At 38.9% G+C, this 20,326-nt stretch overlaps 1 protein-coding gene across 1 annotated transcript in view; it reads left to right on the top strand.

The window, feature by feature from the left end:
* The window catches only part of BOLL (boule homolog, RNA binding protein), a 46,966-nt gene that overhangs the window by 12,809 nt on the left and 13,831 nt on the right, over positions 1–20,326 (top strand). Inside the window, exons 4-7 of the mRNA XM_031651444.1 lie at positions 5,420–5,467; positions 6,266–6,394; positions 6,861–6,892; positions 19,123–19,221. Coding sequence (XP_031507304.1) covers positions 5,420–5,467; positions 6,266–6,394; positions 6,861–6,892; positions 19,123–19,201 — 288 coding nt within the window. The 3' untranslated portion in view covers positions 19,202–19,221. The remainder of the gene's footprint in view (positions 1–5,419; positions 5,468–6,265; positions 6,395–6,860; positions 6,893–19,122; positions 19,222–20,326) is intronic.

The following is a 20,326-nucleotide window of genomic DNA, read 5'->3' as shown; positions in this document are numbered from 1 at the left end:
GGGATTACAGGCCTGAGCCACTGTGCCCAGCCTGTTTATTTTCTTTCTAGATAATCTGTCCAATGCTGAGAGTGGGGTGTTGAAGTCCCCAACCACTATTTTATTGGGGTTTCTCCCTCTCTCTTTAGATCAAATAAGACTTGCTTTATATATCTGGGTGCTTTGTGTTGGGTACATATGTATTTACATTGTTATATTCTCTTGTGGAATTGATCCCTTTATTATTATATAAATGTCCTTCTTTGTCTCTTTTTAAAGCTTTTAACTTGAAGTTGGTTTTGTCTGATATAAGTATAGCTATTCCTGCCTGCTTTGGTTTCTATCTGCATAGAACATGTCTTTCTATCCCTTCACTTTCAGCCTAGGTGTGTCTTTACAGGTAAGGTGAGTTTCTTTTAGGTAGCATTCTTTTTTTAATCTATTCACCCAGTCTCTATCTTTTAAATGGAGAATTTAACCCATTTGAATTCAGGGCTGTTATTGACAGGTGAGGACATCCTGTCATTTTATTTATTGTTTTCTGGTTATTTTGCATATCTTTTGTTCCTTGTTCCTTCTCTTTTTGGTGATTTTTTGTGGCTGGGTTCTCTGTAATTATAAGATTTGATTCTTTTCTTCTCTTTGTCCTTTGTGTAATGACTGTCCCAGTGAATTTTATAGTTTTGCATGTTTCATGAGGGTTGTTATCATCCTTTCACTTCCTGATGTAAGACTCCCTTGAATATTTTTTTTGCAAGGCCAATCTAGTGGTGATAAATTCTCTTAGTTTTTGCTTGTCTATGAAAGAGTTGGTTTTTTTAAGAGACGGAGTGTAGTGGCATGATCATAGCTCACTGCAGCATCAAACTCGTAAGCTCAAGTAATCCCTCCCACCTTAGCCTGCCACACAGCTGAGACTACAGGCATGTGCCATGCCTGCTAATTTTTTTTAAGAGATAGGGTCTTGCTATGTTGCCCAGGCTGGTCTCAAATTCCTGGGCTCAAGTAATCTTCCTGCCTTAGTCTCCCAAAGCACTGGGATTACAAGTGTGAGCCACCACACCTGGCCGTGTAAAAGACTGTATTTCTCCTTCATTTCTAAAAGATAGCTTTACTGGGTCTAATATTCTTGGCTGGCAGGGTTTTTTTCCTTCAGTATTTTGAATGTATCTAAATATATCATCCATTCTCCCCAGTAAGATTTCTGCTAAGAAATCTACTGTTAGTATAATGGGGATTCCTTTAATTGTGACTTGACACATTTTTCTTGCTGCTTTTAAAATTCTTTCTCTTTGACTTTTAACAATTTGACTATAATGTGCCTCTGAGAGGATCCGTTAGATTGAATCTACTAGGATTCTTTGAGTTCCCCAGACCTGGATATCCATCTCTTCTCCCAAGACTTGGAAAATGTTCTGCTATTATTTCATTAAACGTATTGTCCTCACATTTTCCCTTCTCTTTTCCTTCTTAAATGCCCATTATATGAATGAATATTTATCCTCTTCATGGTGTCTTATAAATCCTGTAGGTTTTCTTCATTCTTCTTTTTTTTTTTTTTTTTTTTTTTTTGTCTGCCTGTGTTATTTCAAAAGACCTGTCTTCAAGTTCAGAAATTCTTTCTTCTGCTTGGTCTAGTGTATTGTTGAAGATCTCAGTTGTATTTTTATTTCATTCGTTGAATTCTTCAGCTCTAGGATTTCTGTTGTTTTTTTATGATATCTATCTCTTTGTTAAATTTCTCATTCAAATTATGAGTTGTTTTCCTGATTTTGTTGAATTGTATGTCTGTGTTCTCTTGTATCTCACTGAATTGCCTTAAAATTATTATTTTGAATTCTTTTTCTGGCAGTATGAAATATATCCAAATATTTCCCTATGATTGGGGTCTGTTACTAGAGAATTACTATTTTTATTGGAGGTAACATGTTTCCTTGATGGTTGATGTGTCCCTACATTGATTTCTACACATCTGGTACAAAAGTCACCTTTTCAAATTTGAAGTAGGTTTCATAGGGGAAGACTTATTTCTGTGAATGGATTTTGGGGTGTTGGTTCAGTGGGGGTGCATTGGCCTTGGTTCTAGGTGGACATAGTAGGGTAGTCTCTGTGTAGTCTCTTAAGCTGTAATACTCTCTAGTTGTATTTGCAAGTTTCTCAGTGACCTAGGACAAGAGAGTCTGTGATAATGGTGGTGGGGCTTGGGCTTGCTGGGCTATTCCTCAGGTCAGGGCTGTGTACATGAACATGGTAAGTCTGGCTCGCTTGGCTTGGGGCCACAGGGCTGTTACTCTGGCTGAGAGCACAGGCATGCAGTTTCTCAGCCAGCCTCGGGGAGTGCCCACCAAAGGCAGCCTGTGGGGCTGTTTCTCGGGTTGGGTATGCAGGCACATGGCTCCTTGGCTGACCTGGGGGTGCATCTGCTGGGGACAACCCATGGGACTGTTTCTCAGGCCGTGGACACAGCTGCATGGCTGCTCAGTTGGCTAAAGACATGTTTGTCAGGGACTGTTTCTCCAGCTCGGGATGCAGGTACACAACTGCTCACCTGGTCCAGGGGGCATGTCTGCTGGGGGTGGCCCACAGGGCTATTTCTCCAGTCTGGGACATAGGCACAAGGTGGATCACCTGGCCTGGAAACGTTTCTGTTAGGGCTGTTCCATAGGCCCAGAATGCAGGCACAGGGCTATTGGTCGGCCTGGGATCATGCCCACTGGAAGCAGCCTGTGGGGCTTCTTCTCAGGCCTTGGACACAGGTTCAAGGCTGCTCAGCTGTCCTGGGGATGTGTCTGCTAGAGGGGTGGGCACGAGGCCAATTCTTAGGCCTGAGGCATGGACACACAGCCACTCCACTCCCCTGGGGACGTTTCTGCCAGTGGCAGTCCCCAGAGCTGTTTCTTGGGCTCTAATTATATGCACAGGATAGGTCAGGGGCTTGTCTGCAGGGCATGAGGCACCTCTGGGCTGTTTCTCAGCCCTGTATGCAGGTGTGTAACCTTTCCATCTCGGCAGCATGTCAGCTGCTACCAGGCTTGAGGACCTCTCCTGCTCAGGGGAGTGCAGCAGTTTGACCAGCTAAAGAGTGGGTTCACCCTGGGCAGGTCAGCCAAATTGTTCCTCTAGCTGGAGGTGAGGGCAACAGAAGGTGGTTTCCGTACTGTACAGAGCCAGAATCACAGCCAATCTTAAGCCTCAGGTTCCATGCTGCTGGGGTTGTGTTCAGCCACTGCTACGGACTTGGCGGAATGAAAATGGAACCCCAGTGCTGGAGACATGCAATAGCTATTGGCCCCCTAGAAGAGGGAGCACTTCAGAGGCGGCTGTGGCTTCAAGATGCTGTCACACTGTAGCAGCTTGGCTCACAGGATGGGATTGAGGGGGTGAGGAGTACATACTTTGTACTCCTAATTTGGGGCAACGCAGCCACGAATTCCCAGCAACTCTTCAAACTGTGAGACTATGGGATTCTCCTGTTGCAAGGAGTGTGGGTGTTTGCAGTAGCAATGCAGGCTGGTGGGGATCTTCTGCGTACCTTTTCCCTGCAATAAGAAATTGCAGGACTCCAGGCAGATCCAATCCTAGCAAAAGAGAAGGGGTTGCAGAGGCTGAGTGGCTCCATGCTGTGCTCCTGGATTTGCAATCACCACAGGTGTGTCTCCACTCCCCTGCTGCACTCTAGCACTCTCCCTTTGATGCTCCTATCAAATTGTAGCTGTTTATTCATTGCCTTAGTCCTTTCTTGTGGCGGGATGGGGAGCCAGTGGAAAATGAATGCCAGGCATCTCTGGTCAGCCATCTTGCTGACATCATGCCTCTCTTTTATCACGAGGGAACTAAACAATATCATACAAGAAGATGGACTCTTTGCTTCCTTTTACCAAATGTAATGAGGTCAGTTTTGCTCCCCTGGCTAACGTTTAATCTAAAAAGTCTTCAGCAATAATTCCCAAAGTAAGATACAGGTATTGGACTGCAAGCTGGTTTTTTAATGTTAACATACGTCAGTTTCTGGCTATATTATATTTAACATAATTTATATTAAAGTAAATAATATATTGTGGTTTATTATATATTATGACATCCTCTTTCAGTTAACCAGCACTCTTCATTAATTCTAGTGAGAAACTGGGGATAAGTGAACTATAATGACAGACCATTTTGGTCTATAGCGGGGTCATCAGACTATGGCTTGCAGAACAAAATCTAGCAGCAGCCTGCTTTTGTAAATAAAGCATTATTGGAACACAGCCACTTTTGTTTACTTATTGTCTATGGCTGTTTTTGTGCTACAGTAGACGAGTTGAGTAGTTGGCAGTTACTCTTCTTTTTCCCCTTATCCCAGCCCTAGGCAACCAGTAATCTACTTACCTGTTTTTCTAGATTTGCCTATTCTGGATATATCCTATAAAAACAATCATACAATATGTGGTCTTTTGTGACTGGCTTCTTTCATTTAGCATAATGATTTCAAGATTTATCTGTGTCATGATAAATGAGACATGGCATGTCTTAGTACTTCATTCTCAAATAATAATATCCCATTGTATGGATACACTGTACCACATTTTGTTTATCCATTCATCAGATGATGGACGCTTGAGTTATTTCTACTTTTTGACTGTTATAAATAATGCTGCGATGGACATTCACATACAAATTTTATGTGAATATATATTGTTAATTCTGTTAGGTCTTGTAACTAGGGTGGAATTGCTGGGTCATATGGTAACTCTGTTTAACCTTTTAAGGAAGTATTTATTTTCCTAAAGGGGTGCACCATTTTACATTGCCACCAGCAGATTATGGGGGTTCTAATTTCTCCACATGCCCATCAACACTTATGATCTACTTTTTTGATTAAAGCCATCCTAGTGGGTATGAAGTGTATTATGGTTGTATTATGGTTTTGATTTGTATTTCCCTGAAGGCTAGTGGTGTCGAGCGTTATTTCTTGTGTTTATTGGCCGTATGCATATCTTCTTTGGAGAAAAGTCTATTCATATCATTTACCTATTTTTAAGTTGGGTTACTTGCCTTTTGATTATTAAGTTGTAAGCGTTCTTTATACATTCTTGATATAAGTTCCATATTTTCTCTCATCCTGTGGGTTGTATTTTCACTTGCACAAAAGTTTTGATGAAATCAAATTTAACTATTTTTTGTTGTTGCTTTGTTGTTTGTGCTTTTGGAATCATAATTTTACAAACATTTCCTAATTCAAGGTCAAGACATTTACATCTATGTTTTTTTCTAAGAGTTTTATAATTTTAGCTCTTTAATTTAAGTCTCTGGTCCATTTTGAGTTAATTTTTGTATATGGCTTTAGTTGATTTTTGTGTATGGTGTGAGGGTTCAACTTAATATTTTTGCCTGTAGATATCTAGTTTTAACCCTTGTTTATAATCTGAGTGGGTTTTTCTTTTCTTTTATTTAATTTTAGGCCACCGCACAGTATTTACCAGGACAGTGGCAGTGGAGTGTTCCTCAGGTAAATGTTAACTTTCAATATATAATTTTAAATCCTTCTTTCGTTATATTCTTGTGATGACTGCATGAATACTAAAGTCAGGAGAACTAGATTTGAGACCTTCCTCTATTTATTAACATTCTTTTGGCAGTTTGTTTTCAGTTTCTTTATTTGTAAAAATGTATGTAATGATACTATACCTGTGTAAGTTTCCTTATATGATTTTTGTGAATATCAAATGATAATGCATAAGTGAAAGCATTTTATAAATGTGTACTGTATAAACATGAAAACTTACTCTTTTTTACTATTAGTATTATTTGAAAATTTAGCATTTTTCTAGCTTCACTTGGATTTGGCTTCAGTTCTTATTCCGTTCCTAAATAAGTATTCTATTTTCCAACTTTTGGTGACAAACAGTACTTCACCAAAAAATTGTTTAATGACATTTTCCCACTTCCTTTAGAAGTCACAGAGCTGAGAGCAGACATTTATGTCAATTTAAATACCATAGGTCACTTTATTACAACCTTTACTGGTGATATTAATATAACCATAATTATTATCTGGATTTATATATGAGGTTCTGAGTCATTAAGAAGTTTTAGTGCTTACCAGTGATAAGATTATTTACATCTACACAATTGGAATTTATAACAGATTAGTTTCTGATCCATTGCTGAGATACTTCTGTGCTATTCCTAAAAAAAAATTTAGTAAAATATAAAGCAAATACTTCTCTCATCTGTTGGCTAAGTCATTTGGTTTAACAGAAATAAGTAATCGTATTTGAATTAGAAATGTGGTTTTGTGTTTTAGCCTCCTGCCTCTTCTGCTCCCTTCTTATACCTGCAACCTTCTGAGGTTATTTATCAACCAGTGGAAATTGCACAGGATGGTGGATGTGTTCCTCCTCCACTGTCTCTGATGGAAACTTCAGTTCCAGAGGTATGTATTAATCTTAAAGTAATTGATCTATAACTACCTCATGTTAATATTTATTTCTTTTTCTCTTTTTTAAATTTGTTCACGACCCTCATTGAAACTGCTTCATCTTCTGTTTTGTTGATTTATTCAAATCTCTTCCCCTTTCTTATATCTAAGAATGCATCATCTTAGACTTTTTCACTAACTAGTTTTGAACCGTTCCCCAAATCAACCATCCACTCCACTATGCTAATCTTTGATTTGATCTTTTTGAAATAGTAAAATTCCAAATACCCTGCATTCTCATTTTGCCTGTCAATCTGTATTGTTACTAACATTCTAATAGTCAAAAGCATATAATTAAGATGAAGAAGAAAAAAATCTCTAAAAAAATTCTTCCTACAAAAATGTAAATTAAATTTATAATTACAAATTTTAATATCCTCTTCAGCATCTTTAAATTATATTTCTGATCCATTACTTATAGCTTCACCATCTGTGTGCCAGGAACTGTGCATGGTATGTTTTATTTTATATTTTATTTATTTTATATTATTTTAAGTTCCAGTATATATGTGTAGGATGTGCAGGTTTATTACCTAGGTAAACCTGTGCCATGTTGGTTTTCTGCATCTATTAGCCCATCCCCTAGGTGTTAAGCCTGGCACGCATTAGCTATTTTTCCTGATGCTCTCCCTTCCCCAGCCCCCAACAGCTCCCACTGTGTGTTGTTCCCCTCCCTGTGTCCATGTGTTCTCATTGTTCAGCTTCCACTTACAAGTGAGAATGTGCGGTGTTTCGTTTTCTGTTCCTATGTTAGTTTGCTGAGGATAATGGCTTCCAGCTCCTTCCAGCAAAGGACATGATCTCGTTCCTTTTTATGGCTGCATAGCATTCCATGGTGTATATGTACCATATTTTCTTTATCCAGTCTATCACAGATGAGCGTTTGTGTCGATTCCATGTCTTTGCTATTGTGAATAGTGCTGCTATGAACATATACATGCATGTATCTTTATAATAAAATGATTCATATTTCTTTAGGTATATACCCAGTAATGGGATTGCTGGGTCAAATGATATTTCTGCCTCTAGGTCTTTGAGGAATCACCACACTGTCTTCCACAATGGTTGAACTAATTTACATTTCCACCAACAGTATAAAAAAGCATTCCTATTTCTCCACAGCCTCACCAGCATCTGTTGTTTCTTGACTTTTTAATAATCGCCATTCTGACTGGTATGAGATGGTATCTCATTGTGGTATTGATTAGCATTTCTCCAATGATCAGTGATGTTGAGCTTTTTTTATGTTTGTTGGCTGGATAAATGTCTTTTTTGAGAAGTGTCTGTTCATGTCCTTTGCCGACTTTTTAACGAGGTTCTTTTTTTTTTTTCTTGTGAATTTGTTTAAGTTCCTTGTACATTCTGGATGTTGGACTTTTGTCAGATGGATAGATTGCAAAAATTTTCTCCCATTCTGTAGGTTGTCTGTTGACTCTGATGATAATTTCGTTTGTTGAGCAGAAGCTCTTTAGTTAATTAAAACCCATTTGTCAATTTTTGCTTTAGTTGCAATTGCTTTTGATGTTTTCATCATGAAGTCTTTGCCTGTGCCTAAGTCCTGAACGAATGGTATTGCCTATATTTTCTTCTATGGTTTGTGTGTGTCTGTGTGTGTGTGTGTTTGTTTGTTTGTTTTGGTTTCTTTTTTTTTTTTTTTTTTTTGAGACGGAGTCTCGCTCCATCACCCAGACTAAAGTGCAATGGCGTGATCTCATCTCACTGCAACCTCCACCTCCCAGGTTCAAGCGATTCTCCTGCCTCAGCCTCCTGAGTAGCTGGAACTACAGGCACGTGCCACCTCGCCCAGCCAGCTAATTTTTTCTTATTTTTAGTAGAGACGGGGTTTCACCATGTTAGCCAGGATGGTCTCGATCTCCTGACCTCGTGATCTGCCCACCTCGGCCTCCCAAAGTGCTCGGATTACAGGCATGAGCCACCACACCCAGTCCTTCTATGGTTTTGGTAGTTTTGGGTTTTACACTTAAGTCTTTAATCCATCTTGAGTTAATCTTTGTATAAGGTGTAAGGAAGGGGTCCAGTTTCAATTTTCTATATATGGCTACACAGTTTTCCCAGGACCATTTTTTTGTTATTATACTTCGTGATCTGGGATACATATGCAGAACGTGCAGATTTCTTACATAGGTATGCATGTGCCATGGTGGTTTACTGCACCCATCAACCCATCATCTACATTAGGTGTTTCTCCTAATGCTATCCCTCCCCTTGCCTCCCCCAACCAATAGGCCCTGGTGTGTGATGTTCCCCTCCCTATGTCCATGTGTTCTCATTGTTCAACTCCCACTTATGAGTGAGAGCATGCAGTGTTTGGTTTTCTGTTCCTGTGTTTGCTGAAAATAATGGTTTCCAGCTTCATCCGTGTCCCTGCAAAGGACATGAATTCATTCTTTTTTATGGCTACATAGTATTCCATAGTATATGTGTCACATTTTCTTTATCCAGTCTATCATTGATGGGCATTTGGGTTGGTTCCAAGTCTTTGCTATTGTAAATAGTGCTGCAATAAACATACATGTGCATGTGTCTTTATAGAAGAATGATTTATAAACCTTTTGATATATATCCAGTAATGGGATTGCTGGGTCAAATGGTATTTCTGGTTCTAGATCCTTGAGGAATCGCCACACTGTTTTCCACAATGGTTGAACTAATTTACACTCCCACCAACAGTGTAAAAGCATTCCTATTTCTCCACATCCTCTCCAGCATCTGTTGTTTCCTGACTTTTTAATGATCGCCATGCTAACTGACATGAGATGGTATCTCATTGTGGTTTTGATTTGCATTTCTCTAATGACCAGTGATAATGAGCTTTTTTTCATACGTTTGTTGGCCACATAAATGTCTTCTTTTGAGAAGTGTCTATTCATATCCTTCACCCACTTTTTGATGGGGTTTTTTTTTCTTGTAAATTTGTTTAAGTTCCATGTAGATTCTAGATATTAGCCTGTTGTCAGATGGATAGATGGCAAAAATTTTCTCCCATTGCGTAGGTTGCCTGTTCACTCTGATGATAGTTTCTTTTGCTGTGCAGAAACTTTTTAGTTTAATTAGACACCATTTGTCAATTTTGGCTTTTGTTGCCATTGCTTTTAGTGTTTTAGTCATGCCTATGTCCTGAATGGTATTACCTAGGTTTTCTTCTATGGTTTTTATGGTTTTAATTCTTACATTTAAGTCATTAATCCATCTTGAGTTAATTTTTGTATAAGGTGTAAGGAAGAGGTCCAGTTTCAGTTTTGTGCATATGGCTAGCCAGTTTTCTCAACATCATTTATTAAACAGGGAATCATTTCCCCATTGCTTATTTTTGTCAGGTTTGTCAAAGATCATATGGTTGTAGATGTGTGATGTTATTTCTGAGGTCTCTGTTCCATTGGTCTGTATCTCTGTTTTAGTACCAGTACCATGCTGTTTTGGTTACTGTAGCCTTATAGTATAGTTTGAAGTCAGGTAGTGTAATGCCTCCAGCTTTGTTCTTTCTGCTTAGGATTGTCTTGGCTATACGGTCTCTTTTTTGGTTCCATATGAAATTTAAACTAGTTTTTTCTAATTCTATGAAGAAAGTCAATGGTAGCTTGACAGGAAAAACATTGAATCTATAAATTACTTTGGGCAGTATGACCATTTTCATGATATTGATTCTTCCTACCCATGATCATGGAATGTTTTTCCATTTGTTTGTGTCCTCTCTTATTTCCTTGAGCAGTGGTTTGTAGTTCTCCTTGAAGAGGTCCTTCACATCCCTTGTAAGTTGGATTCCTAGGTATTTTATTCTCTTTGTGGCAATTATGAATGGGAGTTCACTCACGATTTGGCTCTCTGTTTGTCTGTTATTGGTGTATAGGAATGCTTGTGATTTTTGCACATTGATTTTGTATCTTGAGACTTTGCTGAAGTTGCTTATCAGCTTAAGGAGCTTTGGGGCTGAGATGATGGGGTTTCTAAATATACAATCATGTCATCTGCAAACAGAGACAATTTGACCTCCTCTTTTCCTAATTGAATACCCTTTATTTCTTTCTCTTGCCTGATTGCCCTGGCCAGAGCATCCAATACTATGTTGAATAGGAGTGATGAGAGAGGGCATCCTTGATTTGTGCCAGTTTTCAAAGGGAATGCTTCCAGCTTTTGCTCATTCAGTATGATATTGGCTATGGGTTTGTCATAAATAGCTCTTATTATTCTGAGATATGTTCCGTCAATACCTAGTTTATTAAGTGTTTTTAGCCTGTAATGGTGTTGAATTTTTTTGAAGGCTTTTTCTGCGTCTATTGAGACAATTATGTGGTTTTTGTTGTTGGTTCTGTTTATGTGATGGGTTACATTTACTGATTTGCATATGTTGAACCAGCCTTCCATCTCAGGGATGAAACCAACTTGATGGTGCTGGATAAGATATTTGATGTGCTGCTGGATTCAGTTTGCCAGTATTTTATTGAGGATTTTCGCATGAATGTTCATCAGGGATGTTGGCCTGAAATTTTCTTTTTTTGTTGTGTTTCTGGCAGGTTTTGGTATTAGGATGATGCTAGCCTCATACAATGAGTTAGGAAGGAGTCCCTCTTTTTCTATTGTTTGGAATAGTTTCAGAAGGAATGGTACTAGCTCCTCTTTGTACCTCTGGTAGAATTTGGCTGTGAATCTGTCCGGTCCTGGACTTTTTTGTTTAGTAGGCTAATAATTACTGCCTCAATTTCAGAACTTGTTATTGGTCTATTCAAGGATTTAACTTGTTCCTGGTTTAGTCTTGGGAGGGAGGGTGTATGTGTCTAGGAATTTATCCATTTCTTCCAGATTTTCTAGTTTATTTGTGTAGAGGTGTTTATAGTATTCTCTGATGATAGTTTGTATTTCTGTGGAATCAGTGGTGATATCCCCTTTTTCATTTTTTATTGTATCTATTTGATTCTTCTCTCTTTTCTTCTTTATTAGGCTGGCTAGTGGTCTATCTATTTTGTTAATCTTTTCAAAAAACAAGCTCTTGGATTCATTGATTTTTTTGAAGGGTTTTTCGTGTCTCTGTCTCCTTCAGTTCTGCTCTAATCTTAGTTATTTCTTGTCTTCTGCTAGCTTTTGAATTTGTTTGCTCTTGCTTCTCTAGTTCTTTTAATGGTGATGTTAGGGTGTCAATTTTAGATCTTTCCCATTTTCTCCTGCATGCATTTAGTGCTATAAATTTCTCTCTAAACACTGCTTTAGCTGTGTCCCAGAGATTCTGGTACGTTGCGTCTTTGTTCTCATTGGTTTCAAAGAACCTATTTATTTCTGCCTTAATTTTGTAATTTATCCAGTAGTCATTCAGGAGCAGATCGTTCAGTTTCCATGTAGTTGCATGGTTTTGAGTGAGTTTCTTAATCCTGCATTCTAATTTGATTGCACTGTGGTCTGAGAGACTGTTTGTTATGATTTCCATTCTTTAGCATTTGCTGAGGAGTGTTTTACTTCCAATTATGTGGTCAATTTTACAATAAGTGCTATGTGGTGCTGAGAAGAGTGTATATTCTGTTGATTTGGGGTGGAGAGTTCTGTAGATGTCTATTAGGGCTGCTTGGTCCAGAGCTGAGTTCAAGTCCTGAATATCCTTGTTAATTTTCTGTCTCGTTGATCTAATATTGACAGTGGGGTGTTAAAGTCTCCAACTATTATTGTGTGGGAGTCTAAATCTCTTTGTAGGTCTCTAAGAACTTGCTTCATGAATCTGGGTGCTCCTGTATTGGCTGCATATATAGATTTAGGATAATTAGCTTTTCTCATTGCATTGATCCCTTTACCATTATGTAATGCCCTTCTTTGTCTTTTTGATCTTTGTTGGTTTAAAGTCTGTTTTATCAGAGACTAGGATTGCAGTCCCTGCTTTTTTTTTTCTTTTTTTCTTCTTTCCATTTGCTTGGTAAATATTCCTCCATCCCTTTATTTTGAGCCTATGTGTGTCTTTGCACATGAGATGGGTCTCCTGAATACAACACACCAATGGGTCTTGACTCTTTATCCAATTTGCCAGTCTGTGTCTTTTAATTGGGGCATTTAGGCCATGTAAATTTAAAGTTAATATTGTTATGTGTGAATTTGATCCTGTCATTATGAATCTAGCTGGTTATTTTGCACATTAGTTGATGCAGTTTCTTCATAGTGTTGATGGTTTTTTCATTTTGGTATGTTTTTGTAGTCACTGGTACTTGTTTTTCCTTTCCATATTTAGTGCTTCCTTCAGGAGCTCTTAGAAGGCAGGCCTGGTGGTGACAAAGCCTCTCAGCATTTGCTTGTCTGTAAAGGATTTTATTTCCCCTTCACTTATGAAGCTTAGTTTGGCTGGATATGAAAATCTGGGTTGAAAGTTCTTTTCTTTAAGAATGTTGAATATTGGCCCCTACTCTCTTCTGGCTTGTAGGGTTTCTGCAGAGAGGTCTGCTGTTAGTTTGGTGGGCTTCCCTTTGTGGATAACCTGACCTTTCTGTCTAGCTTCTCTTAACATTTTTTCCTTCATTTCAACCTTGGTGAATCTGACGATTATGTGTCTTCAGATTGCTCTTCTCAAGGAGTATCTTTGTGGTGGTCTCTGTATTTTCTGAATGTTGGCCTGTCTTGCTAGGTTGAGGAAGTTCTCCTGGGTAATATCCAAGTTGGATAATTTCCAACTTGGTTCCATTCCCCGCATCACTTTTTGGTACACCAATCAAATGTAGGTTTGGTCTTTTCACATAGTCCCACATTTCTCAGAGGCTTTGTTCATTCCTTTTCATTCTTTTTTCTGTAATATTGTCTTCACACTTTATTTAATTAAGCCAATCTTTCATCTCTGATATCCTTTCTTCTGCTTGATCAATTCGGCTATTGATACTTGTGTATGCTTCACAAAGTTCTCATGCTGTGTTTTTCAGTTCCATCACATCACTTATGTTCTTCTCTAAACTGGTTATTCTAGTTTGCAGTTCCTGTAACCTTTTATCAAGGTTCTTAGCCTCTTTGCACTGGGTTAGAACATGCTCCTTTAGCTCAGAAGAGTTTATTAACCCCCTCTGAAGCCTACTTCTGTCAATTCATCAAACTCATTCTCCGTCCAGTTTTGTTCCCTTGCTGGCGAGGAGTTGTGATCCTTTGAAGGGGAAGAGGCATTCTGGTTTTTGGAATTTTCAACCTTTTTGTGCTGGTTTTTCCTCATCTTTGTGGATTTATCTACCTTTGATCTTTGATGCTGATGACCTTTGGATGGGGTTTTTGCATGGACGTTGTTTTTGTTGATGTTGGTGTTATTGCTTTCTGTTTGTTAGTTTTCCCTCTAAGAGTCAGGCCCCTCTGCTGCAGGTCTTCTGGATTTTGTTGGAGGCCCACCCTAGACCCTCTTTGCCTGGGTACCACCAGCAGAAGTTGCAGAACAGCAAAGATTGCAGCTTGCTCCTTCCTCTGGAAGCTTCATCCCGGAGGGACACCCACCAGATGCCAACTGGCGCTCTCCTGTATGAGGTGTCTGTCAACCCCTGCTGGGAGGTGTCTCCCAGTCAGGAGGCACAGGTGTCAGGGACTCACTTGAGGAGGCATTCTGTCCCTTAGCAGAGCTCGAGCACTGTGCTGGGAGATCCATTGCTCTCTTCAGAGCTGGCAGGCAGGAACATTTAAGTCTGCTGAAGCTGCACTCACAGATGCCATTTCCCCCAGGTGTTTTGTCCCAGGGAGATGGGAGTTTTACCTATAAGCCCCTGACTGTGGCTGCTGCCTTTCTTTCAGAGATGCCCTGCCCAGAGAGGAGGAATCTAGAGAGGCAGTCTGGCTACAGTGGTTTTGTGGTGCTGAGGTGGGTTCCGCCTAGTCCAAACTTCCTGGTGGCTTTATTTACACTGTGAGTGGAAAACCGCCTACTCAAGCCTCAGTAATGGTGGATACCCGTCCCCCACACCAAGCTCGAGTGTCCCAGGTTGACTCAGTCTGCTGTGCTGGCAGCAAGAATTTCAAGCCAGTGGGTCTCAGCTTGCTGGGCTCTATGGAAGTGGGATCTGCTGAGCAAGACCACTTGGCTCCTGACTTCAGCTCCCTTTCCAGGGGATGAACAGTTCTGCCTCTCTGGGGTTTCAGGCACCACTAGGGTACGAACCAAAAAACACCCTGTAGCTAGCTCAGTGTCTGCCCAAATGGCCGCCCAGTTCTGTGCTTGAAACCCGGGGCCCTGGTGGTGTAGGCACCCAAGGGGATCTCCTGGTCTGCGGGTGCAAAAGCCATGGGCAAAGTATAGTATCTGGGTCAGATATCACCGTCCCTCATGGCTTCCCTTGGCTGAGGAAGGGAGTTCCCTGACCCCTTGTGCTTCCTCGGTGAGGCAGCACCCCACCCTGTTTCTGCTCACCCTCCATGGGCTGCACCCACTGTCTAACCAGTCCCAGTGAGATGAGCTGGGTACCTCAGTTGGAAATGCAGAAATCACCCACCTTCTGCATTGGTCTCACTGGAAGCTGCAGACCACAGTTGTTCCTATTTGGCCATCTTGCCCTGGACCTCCCCAGCACCATTTATTAAACAGGGAATTCTTTTCCCATTGCTTTTTTTTTATCAGGTTTGTTGAAGATCAGATGGTTGTAGATATGTGTGATCTTATTTGAGTTCTCTATCCTGTTCCATTGATCTGTGTCTGTTTTGGTACCAGTACCATGGGCATAGTATGTCTTAAATCAGTGTCATGAAAGATTATGAAATTAGCATTTACCTCCCAATTTAAGTCCATTGTTTTATTACTTTTGTAATACATAATTTTGTTCTGAAACAATAATTTCCACAGTTGGATCTTAATATTTACTATCAATACTTTTACTAGGATTTCTTTATTGTTTGTTTCATGCCCCCCCATTTTTGTTTGTTTGTTTTGTTTTGAGATGGAGTCTCACTCTGTCACCCAGGCTGGAGTGCAGTGGCACGATCTCGGCTCACTGCAACCTCTGCCCCCTGGGTTCAAGTGATTCCCCTGCCTCAGCCTCCCAAGTAGCTGGGACTACAGGCATGTGCCACCAAGTCCAGCTAATTTTTTGTATTTTTAGTAGAGATGGGGTTTCATCATGTTAGCCAGGATGGTCTCCATCTCCTGACCTCATGATTCACCCACCTCAGCCTCCCAAAGTGCTGGGATTACAGGCATGAGCCACTGCACCCCGGCCTGCCCCACCTATTTTTTTATGGTTGCTTTTTTCTTTTTTTCCTCAACTTTACTAAATTGTAAATAACGAAAAATGGTATAATTTACAGTGTATAACATGATGGTTGGATATATGTACATATTGTGAAATGATTACCCCAATCAAGCTCATCCATCACCTCACATGGTTATCCTTTTTTTTTGTTTGCGGTGAGAACGTTGAAGGTACCTTAAGTCTTAGCAATTTTCAAGTGTATAATACGTTATTATCAACTATAGTCAGGCTATACAGTAGATCTCCAGGGCATATTCTTCCTTTAGAACTGAAACTCTGTACCCTTTGACCAACATCTCCCATCTCACTCCCCATCCCCAGCCCCTGGCAACCACCATTCTTCTCTCTGCTTCTATGAGTTCAACTTTTTCACATTCTACATATAAATGAAATCATGTAGTATTTGTCTTTCTGTGCTTGGCTTATTTCACTTAGCGTAATGTCCTCCAGGTTCATCCATGTTGTCATAAATGACAGGATCTCCTTCTTTGTTAAGGCTGAACAGTATTCCATTGTGTATATAGGTACTACATTTTCTTTATCCATTCACCGATTGATGGAGCCTAAGGTTGGTTCCATATCTTGACTATTATAAATAATGCTGGAGTGAACATGGAAATGCAGATATCTCTTTAACATACTCACTTCATTTCATTTGGATGTGTATACACAGTAGTGGAATTTCTAGATCACATGATAGTATTTTTAATTTTCTGAGAAACCACCCTACTATTTTCCAAAATGGCCATACTAATTTACATTCCCACCAGCAGTGTACAAGGATTCCCTTTCCTCCACATCCTTGCCAGAGATCATTTTTGTTCCTTGTAATGCCCTTTTTATCACAGGGGTTCTGTATTGGGATGTGGCAATTGCTACTTCCTTTGCCACTTCCCCCCTGCTTCACCTCCAGCAGTAGTATTCCTCAGGCTAGGCAGTAGACAAGAAGAATTGTAGAAACATGATGTATCCATCAGTTCTGCCTCCCCTGTTATTAAGTCAGAATTATTAATTATTTTAATTATTATCCTAATTATTAATAGGGTCTCTGTGGAGATATTTTGTGCTTCTACCTCACCCTGACCAGTACATACTTCTGCACTCAAGACTCTAAAGTATCTCTGAGGAGGTCTTCCAGAACATCGACCTCTAGGGAAATCTTTATCCTTTCTGAAGCCTGAGGAGGCTTCAGAATCCTCCCTTATGTTGGTCCAACTTGCACAGCACTTGGCAGACATTCTACATTGTGTATAGTTTGGGAGTCATAGGCATTTTCTTCTTTAATTGATGATGGCATTTTAAAAATCTATATTTTGTTCTTTTTGTTGTTTTCTGGTTTGCAAGGACAGGTAGTGAGATAAGAATGGTTTTACATTTGATTTTTTGTCAGAATCTCTTTTGGCATTAGATCATATTTTTAATTCCTGATATCAGATGCTTACCATCAGAATATATGCACTATTTAATGGAATCTAATAAAGCTTTTCTGAAAATATTGCTCATCATTACCTTATAACTTGTACTTTGTGTGGTATTTCCATACAAAATATTTGCATGTTTTTGTTTTGGTATTGTTTCTAGTAGCGGGTATAGTCTGACTAATATATAACTTAATGAATAGAGTGGGATGGTTTACAGTTGAAGTGTTTTTTTCACTAAAATTAAGAACTTCAGGACTTTTCTTGTGAGTGTTATAGTCAGATTTCCTTTTTAAAAAAAAAAAGTTGCCATCTTCACTCACTTATTTCAATGATTATTTTAAACTTTTGCCGAGTCCTCAGTACTACCAGATTGCACCCACTCCACCACCTGCCCGTGTCATTCTGAGAATATAGCTTTGCCTTCTGTTTTGCAGAGTAAGAAAGAACCAATTTGTGAAAACCAACTCAGGCTCCAACCCCTGAAACACAAACTTACCTGTATCCTAACTCATCCTTAGCTTCTTATATTTATTTAGTGACATTCAGTCTTGTCCAAGGTTATTTCTACCTCTTGCAGTCTAGATGCTATCAGTTCCCTCCTCCTCAGGGACCTCATTCCATCTACTGTTCTTTTTCTCTCTTGTATTTGAAGTCTTCTTCTCTCCATTGGTTTACAGCTTCACCACTTACTAACTGTGTTACTTTGAGGAATTACTTAACCCTTCATAGTCCTGCTTTCATAATTTCCTTATTTGTAAAATGAGGACATCAGGAAAAACTATTTTGCAGGATTGATGTAAAGACTAGAGATATGGTATACAAGGTTCTTTGTATAGTGCCCAGCACCTTGTAAGAGGCAATATTATCCTATGACACACACTCCCACCAATTCCCTAATTTTCTGCTACCTTTCAAAGCCAAGCTTCTAGAAAAAGTAGTTTACATTCAGAATTTCTGCTACTTCACTACCCATTCACTCCTCACCTGCTGAAGTCTACTTCATTACCTTTCTGCTGAGGCTGCATTGGGTAAAGGTCCTCAATGACTTTCTAACCGACACAAACTTTCCTTTCTTTTTAATCTTATTTGACGTCCCAGAGACATTGTACCTACTCTCTAAAACTCTTCCTACCCTTGGTTTCCATAATACTACTCTCTTCTGGCAATGCTTTTACCTCCTTTTGTTTTCCTTTTTAAGCAGATTTCATATTTGGTTCTCCATTCTTTTACCACATATACTCACTCTGATGTTATCATCCATAGCCATATATCTAGCCCCAGTCTCACTCCTGAGTTTTAGACTGCACTATCCACTACAATAGCCACTAGCCACATGTGGCAATTGAGCACTTGAAATGTGGTAAGACAGAATTGAGATGTCCCCTAAGTGTAAAATACATACTGGGTTTTCAAGACACAGCATGAAGAAAGAATGTAAAACGTCTTGCTAATGTTTAAATTGATTGTACTTTTATATGATAATATTTAATATGCATTAGTTTAAATAAAAGACATTATTAAAAATTAATTCAACCTTTTTTTTTTACTTTTCTAACATGACAATGGGAAAATTTTAAATAACATATGTAGCTCACATTATATTTCTATTTGACAGTGCTGGTCTAGAGCCACATCTATCAACAGTATACCTCTACTAGAATTCCTACAAATACCACAAATTTTGTATATCACAAACCTAACTCCTTCTCTCCAACCCCTCACACATAATTACATGAGTATTGAGCTTTCCTTGTATTCTATATTCCAGTGAATGGTACCACCATCTGCTGGACAAGCTATAACTGCATTTACATAATCTCTTCCCTTGCCTATTGTATCCCTATATGTGTCTATAGAACTTATGATCATTCTGACTACTATTTCCCTCATCAGATTATAAGCTAATTCATTATATTAACTCATCAGATTATAAAATTAAACATAAGGGAATGTGTTTTTAACTGTTTCTACATTGTATAGCTAGATGATTAGTATATTGTAAATGCTGAGTAAATATTTTGAATTAATAAATGAAAGGTGATATTTTTTCTCTCTTTTTTTGTAATAGCCTTATTCTGATCATGGAGTTCAAGCAACATATCACCAGGTTTATGCTCCAAGTGCCATCAGTATGCCTGCGCCTGTGATGCAGCCTGAACCAATTAAAGTAAGAAGTTTGTTTTGACTTTTTACTCTGTATTTCTTCCATTGTATTTCAAGTTTTCCAACTTTCTCTTCTAGAAAGGAACAACTTTGGATATTTACGTCATATTTGTGATCAGAAGTACAGAATTAGCAAATTCTTTCGTGTGAAGGAAACATAATTCTAAATTAACTATAATGGTCATTTTTTTATTTGTTGTGGTAACATATGCAACTTAAAATTTTTCTATTTCAACCATTGTTAAGTGTGCAATTCAGTGGCATTAATTACTTTCACAATGCTATGCAACTATCACCATTGTTTCCAAACCTTTTCCTCACCCCAGGTTGAAACTCTGCACCCATTAAGCAAAAACTCCTCCTTCGTGCTTCTTCCCAACCCCTAGTCCCTGGTAACCTGTAATCTATATTCTATCTCTATGAATTTGCCTATTCTAGATATTTAATATACAGTACTCTTATTTTTATTATCTATGTTGATGACATGTGACATTTATGGGGAGATGAAAACAATTAATGATCTCCTCTTCCAGTTTGGGAATCATATTCATGCCTTCTTAGTCAGATTCAGGCCAAAGAATGATAATCTAGTTATACCCGTGTATATCCTCAATATATTTTGACTATCTACTATGTAGCAGGGAATTCTTCCTATTCCCTCATGAACAAGTTTCTTAGTGAAACTCTTGCATCATCCCTTTAAGGAAATGAACTTTATCTGCAGTAAAGAGCAACTGTTGAGATGGTAATATGAATTCTGTATACAGTGTACTTTGGTGAGGAAGATAGGCATAGTCTTTGCATTAAAATAATGGATATTAGCTATTTCACACTCATATTTATGTTCTGGCCCATCCTATGTGTTGAACTCAATACCAAGACAGTCTACTTTAAGGAACCTCCCAATCTTCTCGTGTCCCTTCACCCCATTACCACTCACCGCCATTACCACTTACTGCATCCCTTCATTGACTTTACCACTATACACCAAACATGAAATAAAACAATAATTTTGACATATTGTCAAAACCTATAGTGTTACTAAACATTGCTTATAGAGGCTTCATTTTTAGTATTGTTAGAATATCTAAAACAAACTTCTTCTGTCA

Source organism: Papio anubis, chromosome 10 (assembly GCF_008728515.1).
Source record: "Papio anubis isolate 15944 chromosome 10, Panubis1.0, whole genome shotgun sequence".
Lineage (NCBI taxonomy): Eukaryota > Metazoa > Chordata > Mammalia > Primates > Cercopithecidae > Papio > Papio anubis.
Note: the sequence above shows the minus strand (reverse complement) of the source record. Positions and strands in the feature narration are given on the sequence as shown.